Raw genomic sequence first — 12,500 nt, 5'->3', positions numbered from 1 at the left:
TCGTTCAACAAAAGACACAAAGTTCCCATCCAGTTAGTCACATCACTGAATCTTTGTAATAGTTGACAGCCTCACAGAACACCAAAAACTGGACAGAAGTGAACAGGAGTGAAGAATAAAAAAATTTAAAAAACACCAATTTGAACAGAATTTCGCTGGTTTGACACATTAAGACAAAGTTCCTATCAAGTTAGTCACATCATTGAACATATGTAATGGTTCACAGCCTCACAGAACACCAAAAACTGAACAAAAGTGAACAGGAATGAAAAATAATATTAAAAGACACTAATTTGGACAGTTCTTCACAGTTCCCCTCGACACAAGTCATGTTATTGAATCTTATGTAACAGAATCACAGAAGCAGCATCACAGAACACTCAAAACTGAACAGCAGTGAACAGGAGTGAAGAATAACATCAAAAAGACAGAAATTTGAATAGATTCTCGCTGGTTCGATGCAAGACAAAAAAGTTCTGATCCAGTTAGTCACATCACTGAATCTTTGTAAGAGTTAAAACCATCAAAACTGAACAGAAATGAACATGAGTGAAGAATAACATAAAAAATACACTAGTTTGAACATATAGTTGCCAGCTCCTCTCGACACAAGGCACAAAAGTTCCTATCAAGTTGGTTACATCATTGAATCTATGCAGCAGTTAACAGCATCACAGAATACATAAAACTAAATAGAATCTCGAAAGTTTGGCTCAAAACACAAAAGTTGTGATGCAGTTAGTCACATCACTGAATCTTTGAAATGTTTAACAGCATCACAGAACATCCAAAAGTGCCCAGATTCTCACCAGTTCCCCTCGACAAGGTTCTGGTTAAGTTCTTCCACCTTATACAGTATAGAACTTTGCCTTGCAGTGGCGGTAACATCACTCAATCTTTCTAACATTTAACAACCTCACAGAACACACAAAATTGAACTGAATTTTGGCAGTTCCTCTCAACAATTTCTAGTGAAGTTCTGCCACCTTACACAGTACTATAGAACATTATAGAATCTTTGTAACAGTTAACAGTCTCACAGAACACAAAAATAAGCAGAATCTCACCAGTTCTTCTCAACAAAGTTCTGATTAAGTTCTCCCGGCTTAGTCAGTGCAGAACTTTGCCTTAATTGTGGTGGCAGTAATATCATTGAATCTTATGTAACATTTAACAGCATCACAAATCACACAAAACCTAACAGAATTTTGACAGCTCTCGACAAAGTTCAAAGTTCTGCCACCTTACACAGTGTAGAATTTTGCCTTGTGGTGGCGGTAACATAAATGCATCTTTGTAACATTTAACAACGTCACAGAACACCTAGAACTGGACAGATTCTCATAAGTTCCTCTCAACAAAGTTCTGGTTAAGTTCTCCCGGCTTACTCATTGTAGAACTTTCTCTTAATTGTGATGGAGGTAACATCATTGAACTTTTGTAACATTTAACATCACAGAACACCCAAAACTGAAAAAAAAATTTGTGTAGTTCCTCTCGACAAAGCTCAAAGTTCTCCTGGCTTACACAGTGTAGAACTTTCCCTTATGGTGAAGATAGAGGCCAGTGATGACCCAGAGAGTGGTGCCCCAGAGCGTCTCCACCAGCAGGCTGAGGTGGGTGTTCATGAGGCCCACCTGGTAGTGCCACGGGAACATCTCAAAGGTGACATTGTGCCCCACGTACAGGAAGATGCTGTTCATTCCTGCCACGGACACAGCTTTGGTTAGGTCAAGTTTGGTTAGGGTAGGTCAAGTTTGTTATTTCTTTTTTCTCTATTTTTTCACTGTTTTTAATGAGGGTTAGGGGCAGGTAAAGTTTATGCTATCTCTGTGACTCTAATAATGCTAAACATGTCTATTTTTTTTTTTTGTTTCTTTCTTCTTTTTTTCTGACTGTCTTTACAGAGGTTTGGTTAAGGCAGGTTAAGTTTACGCTATCTCCCTGATTACTAATGCTAATCGTGCCTATTTTCTTCTTTCCTCTTTTTCTCACTGTCTTTCCTGAGGTTTGGTTAGAACAGGTTAAGTTTGTTATCCCCTAACTCTACAAATGTTTATGTTGTTTATTTTTCCTTCTTTTTCCTTATTTTATCACTGTCTTTCCTGAGGTTTGGTTGGGGCAGGTTATTTTCATTCTATCTCCATAACTCTAGTAATGGGAAACATATTTATTTTGCCTTTTTTCTCTATTCTTTCACTGTCTTCACTGAGGTTTGGTTGGTGCAGGTTAAGTTCATGCTATCTTTGTGACTCTGCAAATGCTAAACATGTCTATTTTTCCTTCTCTCCTCTACTTTATTACTGAGGTTTAGTTAGGGTAGGTTAATCTCATGCTATCTCTATCTCTACTAATGCTAAACATGTCTATTTTTTTGTTCTTTTCTCTATTTTTTCACTGTGTTTACTGAGCTCTAGCCTTTCACTGCCATCTGACACAGTGTTCTTTGATGCTAAACTACATTGAAACTTTTAACTACTTCTACAGGCCAGCGTGACTCACCAGCCTGGAAGAAGGGTGTGCCAGACCAGACCCCCATGATGTCCACCAGCACGTAGCAGAAGGACAGCAGGAAGAAGGCAAAACAGGATGTCACAAACACATAAGACATCGACCTGCAAACATGATTGAGGTAAACAGGCAGCCATTCACATAACCTTAGCTGGTGTAATGGAAAGGAAAGTGTCATTCTGAGGAAGTAAATGATTAAAAGGACAGAAGAAATATAAGAGGAGGAGCTGTAGACAGATACATTAAATTAAGACATAGATAGCCATTCAGTGCCTCTCAGAACCTTCACATAACCTTAGCTGGTACAAATGAAAGGAAAGTGTCATTATGAGGGAGTATCTTTCTAAAGGAGGAGAAGAAATATAAGACAAGGAGCTGTAGACAAAGATGCAATAAGTTATAACAGACACATAGCCATCCAGTGCCTCTCAGACCCTTCATATAACCTTAGCCGGTACAAATAAAAGGGAAAAATGTCATTCTAAGCTAGTATCTGATTAAAGAGGGAGAAAAAAATATAAGACAAGGATAGTCAAAGAAACACTAAGGTATGACAAACAGACAGCCATTCAGTGCCTCTTAAACACTTTAGATAAGAATAGCGTTATCCCAGAGAGTGCAAATAACCTCTTCCCAGACACACACACACACACACACACACACACACACACACACACACACACACACACACACACACACACACACACACACACACACACACACATGTTAAAAATATATAGTTTCCCACAAAGATGTATTGAGACATGAAACAGTTTGAGTGAAGAAGAGGTGTCAGCAATGAGTGTGCATAGTTTTAAAGAAAAATTGGATAAGTGTAGATATGGAGATGGGGCCACACGAGAGTAAAGCCCAGGCCCTGTAAAACTACAACTAGGTAAATACATAGATAAACACACCATAAGTTCTTGTTGACAGGGATAACACCATTGTTCATGGAGGCACCACAGAGGCCAGCACCGAGGGCCCCTAGCACTGCACCCCACACCAGCCAGCGCACCAGCCGGCTCTTGTGGCTCTTGTGGAACTGCAGGATGATGCCGGCCTGCAGCCCCAGGAACACTTGGAAGATGGAGGTGAGGGAGCCTGGAATGGGGTGATACACAGATTAGGTTAGGTTAGTTTCTAGGTGGTTAGTGTATGTGTGTGTGTGTGTGTGTGTGTGTGTGTGTGTGTGTGTGTGTGTGTGTGTGTGTGTGTGTGTGTTTACCTAATTGTATTTTGTGTGTGTGTGTGTGTGTGTGTGTGTGTGTGTGTGTGTGTGTGTGTGTGTGTGTGTGTGTGTGTGTATTTACCTAATTGTATTTTTGTGTGTGTGTGTGTGTGTGTGTGTGTAATTCACCTTGGTCGCCTGCTGGTCACCCAGCCAGTCTTTCCCATTACGGAGCAAGCTCAGAGCTCATAGACCGATCTTTGGGTACGACTGAGACCACATCACACACACACACGGGGAAAGCGAGGCCACAACCCCTCGAGTTACATCCCGTACCTATTTACTGTTAGGTGAACAAGGGCTACACATTAAGAGGCTTGCCCATTTGCCTCCCCACTTCCTGGGACTCGAACCCGGCCCTCTTGATTGTGAGTCAAGCATGCAAACCACTACACTACGTGGTGTGTGTGTGTGTGTATTTACCTAATTGTGTGTGTGTGTGTGTGTGTGTGTGTGTGTGTGTGTGTGTGTGTGTGTGTGTGTGTGTGTGTGTGTGTGTGTGTGTGTGTGTGTTTCACTGTTTGATCTGCTGCAGTCTCTGACGAGACAGCCAGATGTTACCCTACGGAACGAGCTCAGAGCTCATTATTTCCGATCTTCGGATAGGCCTGAGACCAGGCACACACCACACACCAGGACAACAAGGTCACGACTCCTCGATTTACATCCCGTACCCACTCACTGCTAGGTGAACACCACCTACACATGAAAGGAGACACACCCAAATATCTCCACCCGGCCGGGGAATCGAACCTACTCATCCATCCACCCACTCAATCACTCACCCAACACACTCCAATACACCCAACACACCCAATACACCCAACACATCCCAACACACACAACACACCCCAACACATCCAATACACCCAACACACCCCAACACACACAACACACCCAATACACCCACCTAACACACCTTCTCTCCCACTTACTCACCCAACACTCCCTCAGGATCGAAGGCAGCTGAGGTGTACACAAACTTAGCGGTGGGGTTCTGGTAGATGTGGTTGGTGGTGAGCAGCCAGCGGTCCACCTCCCCTGCCGCCCCCCCAATGCAGTGAGAGGAGGGGGTGTTATTCTGGAACAGTGCCACACCCCCCGGCCCCTGGTACCCCCTGAGAGAGAGAGAGAGAGTTATGTGCTGTTTAATATTCCTTGTTGTTATTCTAGGAGAGACTTTTAGCACTTAGTTTCATTTTCTCAAACACTTTTGCACTTCATCTCCACTATTTCAAAAGATTTTATTTATATTTTCAAAAGGCTTTATTTAAATTTACACAAGATTTTTAAGGTGTTTTTTTTTTTTGTGGCTCTAGAGGCAGAGTGACAAGATTTCTACATCATTAACTAGAGAATCAAACACACACACACACACACACACACACACACACACACACACACACACACACACACACACACACACACACACACACACACACACACACACACACCTAATAACAATGTACAAGATAGTGAACTGTATGAAAAAGATAAGCCAGACAAGACGTGGTATCACTGAGGGAGGATGGAGATAGACAAACAAGAGGACACTGCAAGATCATAAAAATTCAGTGTCTGAGGAACATTAAGTTCAGTTCACCACACAGGATAGAGGACATCTGGAACAGCTTGAGTGAAGAGATTGTAGCAACAGAAAGTGTGCACAAATTTGAGGAAAAGTTGTAAAAATGTAGGTATGGATACATTTCACTATGAGCCCCACTTGAACCCTGTAATATACAATTAGGTAAATAGATGCACACACACACACACACACACACACTTACGTTGGGCATCCGGGCACAGGCAGGAGGAAGGTAATGAGTGTGTGGATGGCGAGGATGGCCAGATGAACAGCCCATTGAGGGAGGAGGTGCAGGATGTCACTCAGGGCTATCCCAATGTCAGTCTGGTGATAGAAACACTTCATGCAGCCACTGGACACACATACATATACATACACATATACACACAAAAGAATACAGCATAAGTTGAAGAGAGAAAATTGCAGGTGAGACATTAAGAAGTATAGTTTTCCTCATAGAAGTCAATAAATGCAGTCACTGGACACATACAAACACACCGACATACATACAAGGGAACACAGAATAAGGTGAAGAAAGAAAGTTGCAGATGAGACATGAAGTTTAAGTTTTCCTCACAGAAGCGAATAAATGGAACAAATTTAATGAGGAACTTGTGAAAGCCGAAACAGAGTCTGGTGATAGATTGACGAGATTTCTAGTTTATTGAAAGGAGAAACTGTCTTGAAAACCCAGCTAGTTGTTTCTGTGGCCTTGGAAAATTGTCATATTGAGAGAATAAACAATTTTCAAGAGTATTTTTATGGTTCTGGTGATAGACTTGCAAGATTTTTAGTTTATCAAAGGAAGAAACTGTCTTGAAAACCCATCTAGTTGTCTCCGTGGCCTTGGAAAATTCTTATAGTGAGAGGGGAAGGAGTTTCTGAATTGCCCAACAAACCCAACATGTTGCTCTGACCTGGTACTGTTTAGGCTGGTCTGGTGTGAAGGCAAGAGCTACAGAGGAGGTGACCAGGTAGCAGATGGCAAACCGCTGCAGCACGCCAGGCACTCTGTAGGTGGCTAAGTTGTTCCAGCCACCCAGGGAGTTGAGAATGATGCCCAGGAAGAACAGCTTGAGGGAACGCTGGTGGTGGAAGACAGAGTTAGAGAGAGACACAGAGAGAGAGCTATGTATAGATGAATTAAAGTATAGGACACACTACATAAAGGACATGTATAGACAACTGAATGTATAAGAGAAGGAGAATCATTATATATACATGAATTAAAGTATACACAAGTGAATACATCATAGGGGGAGGACACAAGATAGGACCAACCTCGACAATGCGGAAAAGAATCTTGTGGCGTGGAGTGTTGCGGCGGAGAGCTGACGACAAGCCCATCGGAATACACACGCCCATGATCCACATGAACCTGCACACACACACACACACATATACACAGATGGATGAGTAGGTGGATGAGTGGAGGAATAAGTTAGTAGATAGACAGATAAGTGAAGTAATAGATAGATGTACATGCAGATGGATAGATATATAGACAGATAGTTAGTTAGGTAGATAGATAGATAGATTAATAGAGAGATAGATAGACAGTTAAATAAATAGATAGATAGATAGACAGAAAAATAGACAGATATAGATAGATTAACAGATACACAAACAGAAAACAAAGAATAAAGAGAGAAAGAGAGAGAAAAGTAGAAAAATCATCAAAATGCATAGAGTCACAAGACAGGACAGGTCAGAGGTCACAGGTCAGAGGTCAGAGGTCAAAGATGCTCACCAGGGGAACACAAGGTCAGCCAGCTGGAGTCCGTGCCAGGTGGCGTGTTCCAGGAACCAGTAACTCCCGGCACCATAGTTGACGAAGATCATGATGACGATGCTGATTCTGCCAAGAGAATGGTTAGAGTTGTTAAGAGTGTGTGTGTGTGTGTGTGTGTGTGTGTGTGTGTGTGTTTCACTGTTTGATCTGCTGCAGTCTCTGACGAGACAGCCAGACGTTACCCTACGGAACGAGCTCAAAGCTCATTATTTCCGATCTTCGGATAGGCCTGAGACCAGGCACACACCACACACCGGGACAACAAGGTCACAACTCCTCAATTTACATCCCGTACCTACTCATTGCTGGATGAACAGGGGCTACACGTGAAAGGAGACACACCCAAATATCTCCACCCGGCCGGGGAATCAAACCCCGGTCCTCTGGCTTGTGAAGCCAGCACTCTAACCACTGAGCTACCAGGCGTGTGCGTGTGCGTGTGTTTGTACCCATCCAGTCTTCCCCATTACGGAGCAAGCTCAGAGCTCATAGACCAATCTTCGGGTAGGACTGAGACCACAACACACACTCCACACACCGGGAAAGCGAGGCCACAACCCCTCGAGTTACATCCCGTACCTATTTACTGCTAGGTGAACACACCCCACACATTAGAGGCTTGCCCATTTGCCTCACCGCTTTCCGGGACTCGAACCCAGACCCTCTCAAATGTGAGTCGAGTATGCTAACCACTACACTACGCAGTGTAAGTTGAGTGAAATAATTGTGTGTGTGTGTGTGTGAGCTTTTCTTACCCTCTAAAAGTGTCAAGGGATTTGAGTCTTGGTTTGGCTGGGGGCTTGGTGGGTGCTTTATCAGTGGCAGAGGATGCCCCTGCCTCTGGTGTGGATGCCAGCTGCAGCCCCTGGACCTGAGGAAGACCCACTGTTACACCTCTGTCCCTTTGATCCTCTGTGGCTCTGGGATCTATTCTGTAATGTTCTGCTCTCTCACCATGACTGTTTTCAAAGGCCACAGAGATGATTAGCTGAAATCTCAAGAGTTATTTTTTAATTCATAAAGTAGAAAACTTTTTAATCTGTCACTAGAACCATAAAAACACACTTGAAAATACTCTGCTCTTTCACTTTGACTGCTGGATGAGTGTGCTAGAAAATATGTTATTTAAACTATATCCCTCTCCAGTACAACAAATACACTGACATAGCAATAGAACAAACACACATTGCTATACATGACCTATATTTCACTCTCCAATACAACAAACACATATATATACTGTACCTGAGTCTCGGAGGCCTATTTTTTATGCAAGAGGGGGAGCTGGCCAAGGGCAACAAAAGATTAAAAAAAAGGCCCACTTGAATGCCAGTTCCCTTAAAGATCAAATAAAGTTAGCCAAAAGTCTGGGACAAATGCCTTAAAACCTTGATCCCTCTTAAAGGAAGTCAAGTTGTAGGAAGATGTTGATGTCCTGGTGTGAGAGAGAAAGGATGGAGAAACAAGAAAAAAAAAAAACATATAGAAAATGAGAGATAGATAAGCAAAAGTAAAAGAAACACACATTTACCTACCTGTACGTGTGTCTGAGGCCTTGTTGCTGTCCAGGTGTGTGAGAGAGGATGGAGAAACAAGGAAAAAGAAACGAGTACAGAAAATGAGAGACGGGAAAGTAGAAAATTAAAAAATAAAAAAAACAGCATGCATTTACCTACCTGTGTTTCTGAGGCCTTGTTGCTGTCCAGGTGTTTGGTGAGGCGGTGATACAGGTAGAGGAGGCCGGCCCCCAGGATGGCCACCCCAATGTAAACAGCGATGGAGATGACGATGGCTGGGAGAAAAGTCAGCAGTTAGATTTTTTACTCCCTTGCCGATGGTCTTGTATGAAAAAACAGTTGTGGTTGTTATTTTGTGAGTAGTGAAGGTTTTGAGCAGTTAAATTTTTGTTCCCTTAGTGACAGCCTTGCATAAAAAATAGTTGAGGTTGTTATTTTGTCAGTAGTGAAGGTTCTGAGTGGTTAAATGTTTTGTTGCATTAGTGACAGTCTTGTATGAAAAATCAATTGTTGTTATTTTGTGAATAATGAAAGTTCTGGTCTCCTTAGTGCATGTGGTAAATAGAAGGAATTGAGGAGGTCTTCTATCAGGACTCCTGGAATTGGGTTAGGACAGATTAGGCAAGGCAAGGCACAGCAAAGCAAAGCAGGGCAGGGCAAGGTAAGGCAAGACAAGGAAAAGCAAGGCAAGGCAAGGCAAGGCAAGGCAAGGCAAGGCAAGGCAAGGCAAGGCAAGGCAAGGCAAGGGTACATTAGGTCAAGTTAAAGAGTGACTCACCGCCATACTCAAACACAGGACTCTTGGGGTTCTCGAAGGTACAGTTTCCATCAGCTGTCAAGTTCAGAACATACACACCAAATTCTCCCAGGTTGGCGCCATGTATCCTGCACAGACCAGACCTGCAACACACCAACACATCAACACACCACAATTATTAACAAAACAACACTGGCCCCTTGTGTCCCTTCTTTCTAATACTATGAGCCTATATTAGTGTTTCTATACAACAACACAACACTGGTCCTTTGTATTCCTTCACTCTAATACTAAGGAGTTATATGAGTGTTTCTATCCTTCTCACACACTGCACCAACAACAACAACTCAACACTTGGCCCTTGTATTTCTTCTCTCTAATACTAGATATTAGTGTTTCTATCCTTTGAATTCACTGCAACACTTGAAATACAACATAATTACTAACAATGCAACACATTATTCACTCCTTTATCTCTTCTCTGTAATACCTTTCAACACTGCAACACAACAACAGCACTGGTCTCTTGTATCCTTTCTGTCTTATACTAATGACTTATATTAGTGTTTCTACCCTTCCAACACTCTAGCAACTCTTAGAACACAACACAACACAAGCAAACCAGAACATTTACCTGGACAAAGAGACAGTAAATGCAAAAATGTAATGGATTGAAGGTTAGATTGGATACTAAAGGATAAAGAGACAGGGCAGCACCACCAGACATCTTAACAAATAACTATAGGTAAATACACACACACACACAGACAGACAGACAGACAGATGGACTCACGTGTTAGGAGCAAGGAAGGGTTGAGTGGAGTCCGAGAGCATAAAAGTCCAGGGGTGGTGAGTGGAGAGAGCTGTGGAGTTGTCACTGTTGCTCTTCACTGTCAGAAGGGGCTGGAGTGGACACTGTAGAAGAAAGGGAGAGAGAATGATAATGGTGTGCTCTCTCTCTCTCTCTCTCTCTCTCTCTCTCTCTCTCTCTCTCTCTCTCTCTCTCTCTCTCTCTCTCTCTCTCTCTCTCGTGTTGTATTTATAGTGTTGCTGGAAATTCTTGTTTTTTTTTTTTTTTTTTTTTTTTTTTTTGCAGTGTAGAAAGAATATAAACCTCCAGAAGAGAGAGAGAGAGAGAGAGCGAGAGAGGAGTTGTGAGAAGAGGGATCGGTGAAAGAAGGTATGTTTTTTTATTCTCTCTCTCTCTCTCTCTCTCTCTCTTTACTAAAATGCTCTTGAAAAACACATAAAAACGCCCTTGAAAACCATATCAACTTCCACCACAGCCTGTCTCAAGTCAAGATAGGATGGGAAATGCCTGAGAATACCACAAACTTCCATACCTCTTTTTTTGCTATAGAAAATCCATAATTTCACACCAAAATACCTAAAAATTCATTAAAAACACCCTTGAAAGAACTTATTAACTTCCACCACAGCCTGGCTCAAGTCAAGATAAGATAGGAAATGCCTGAGAATACCACAAGCTTTCATAAGTCTTTTTTTTTTTTTTTTGCTATAAATAATACATAATTTCAAACCAAAATACCTAAAAAATCATTAAAACATCCTTAACAAACATATCTAGCACCACCAGAGTTCATTACAACTCAAAACAAGCAAAGAAACACCTCAAAAACACCGTCAACTTTTAACATAAACAGCAGAAGATTGAATATACAGTTACTTTTACCTCCACTGGACTGGCTAACCTTGAGAACACCTGGGATTACCTGCCTACCTTACACACTGTTATCATTTACTTGTTATTCTATGCATACCTGAGTTAAGATATGAATTCTGTCAATCATATTATTATTTTTTCCATTATTTTGCTTCTTTTTATTTTTCATTTCTCATTCCCGAGTCTTCTACTATTTTTTTTTTTTCTTTAATGTGTATTTTGGTGTTATTTCTATCATATTATCTTCATTTTTTCCTGTTTTTTATTTTCTTTTTATTTTCCATCTTTCATTTTCTCCTCTAAGTTTGTTTTTTGGGGTGTTTTTTTTATATTTTGGTGTGTTAGTGCCTGTTTTTCCTGCCTTTCTTCTATTTTCCATCTCTCCTTCTTTCATTTCCTTCTCTAATTATATTTTTTGGGTGTTTTAAGTCTGTTTTGGTGTGTCAGGGCCTGTTTTTCCTGTCTTTCTTCTATTTTCCATCCCTCCTTCTCTCATTTTCTCCTCTAATTATATTTTTGGGTGTGTTTTAATTATATTTTGGTGTGTTAGTTCAATCATATTATTTTTCTTTTTTCCTGTTTTTTTCATCACTCATTCTCTTATTTTTCCTCTAATTGTGTTTTTTGGGTGTTTTTTAAGTGTTTTGATGTGTCAGTGCCTTTTTCCTTGCCTTTCTTTTATTTTTCATCTCTCATTCTTTCATTCCCCTCTTTAAGTATGTTTTTTAGGTGTTTTTTAAGTCAATTTTAGTGTGTTAATTCAATCATAATATTTTCCTTATCTGCATTTTTATTTCATTTTCCATTTTTTTGTTTTTGTTTTTGTTTGTTTCATTTTTCCTAATTATTTTTCTTTTTTTCTTGCTTTTTTTAATTTTCTTTCATTTTCTTTTTATTTTCCATCTCTTATTCTTTCATTTCCTTCTCTAATTCTATATTTTTTGTGTGTTTTTAAGTCTGTTTTGGTGTGTTAGTTCAATCACATTTTTTTTTCTTCTCTAATCATGTTTTTTGGTGTTTTAATTCTATTTTGATCTGTTAGTTCAGTCATATTATTTTTCCTTTTTTTTTTCTTTCATTTTTTTCCTATCTCTTATTCTTTAATTTCCTTCTCTAATTATATTTTTGGGGTGTTTTTAAGTCTGTTTTGGTGTGTTAATTCCTTTCCTTCCTGCCTTTCTTTTGTTTTCCATCTCTCGCTCTCTCATTTTCTTTTCTAATTATGCTTTTTTGGGTGTTTTAAGTAAGTTTTGGTGTGTTTTTTTCAATCATACGATTTTCTTTTTCTGCATTTTCTATTTTCTCTCTCATTTTATCTTTTAAGTGTTTTTTATTTTTTTTTTTTTTGGGGAGCTGGGGCTGTTTTAGTGCATTATTTGGTGTTTAGATGTAGAAATATGTGTTTTAGTTACTCTAGATA

At 40.5% G+C, this 12,500-nt stretch overlaps 1 protein-coding gene and 1 long non-coding RNA gene across 3 annotated transcripts in view; one reads left to right on the top strand and one right to left on the bottom strand.

Moving 5' to 3' along the window:
• Positions 1 to 2,626, top strand: part of LOC123513617 — a 4,394-nt gene extending 1,768 nt beyond the window's left edge. Inside the window, exon 2 of the long non-coding RNA XR_006677414.1 lies at positions 2,488 to 2,626. This is a non-coding gene — a long non-coding RNA (uncharacterized LOC123513617). The remainder of the gene's footprint in view (positions 1 to 2,487) is intronic.
• LOC123513616 (heparan-alpha-glucosaminide N-acetyltransferase-like) overlaps positions 1 to 12,500 on the bottom strand; it is a 17,520-nt gene that overhangs the window by 263 nt on the left and 4,757 nt on the right. For both annotated transcript variants that reach the window (XM_045270880.1, XM_045270881.1), the window contains exons 3-14: positions 10,190 to 10,311; positions 9,418 to 9,539; positions 8,799 to 8,914; positions 7,878 to 7,993; positions 7,081 to 7,188; positions 6,612 to 6,708; positions 6,248 to 6,415; positions 5,533 to 5,654; positions 4,682 to 4,860; positions 3,429 to 3,615; positions 2,503 to 2,615; positions 1 to 1,705 (exon numbers count right to left, since the gene is read on the bottom strand). The exon at positions 1 to 1,705 is cut by the window's left edge and continues 263 nt beyond it. In XM_045270880.1, coding sequence (XP_045126815.1) covers positions 1,524 to 1,705; positions 2,503 to 2,615; positions 3,429 to 3,615; positions 4,682 to 4,860; positions 5,533 to 5,654; positions 6,248 to 6,415; positions 6,612 to 6,708; positions 7,081 to 7,188; positions 7,878 to 7,993; positions 8,799 to 8,914; positions 9,418 to 9,539; positions 10,190 to 10,311 — 1,632 coding nt within the window. In that variant the 3' untranslated portion in view covers positions 1 to 1,523. The remainder of the gene's footprint in view (positions 1,706 to 2,502; positions 2,616 to 3,428; positions 3,616 to 4,681; positions 4,861 to 5,532; positions 5,655 to 6,247; positions 6,416 to 6,611; positions 6,709 to 7,080; positions 7,189 to 7,877; positions 7,994 to 8,798; positions 8,915 to 9,417; positions 9,540 to 10,189; positions 10,312 to 12,500) is intronic.

Source organism: Portunus trituberculatus, chromosome 36, assembly GCF_017591435.1.
Source record: "Portunus trituberculatus isolate SZX2019 chromosome 36, ASM1759143v1, whole genome shotgun sequence".
Lineage (NCBI taxonomy): Eukaryota > Metazoa > Arthropoda > Malacostraca > Decapoda > Portunidae > Portunus > Portunus trituberculatus.
The sequence above is the reverse complement of the archived record's forward strand: the minus strand, read 5'-3'. Positions and strand labels throughout refer to the sequence as shown.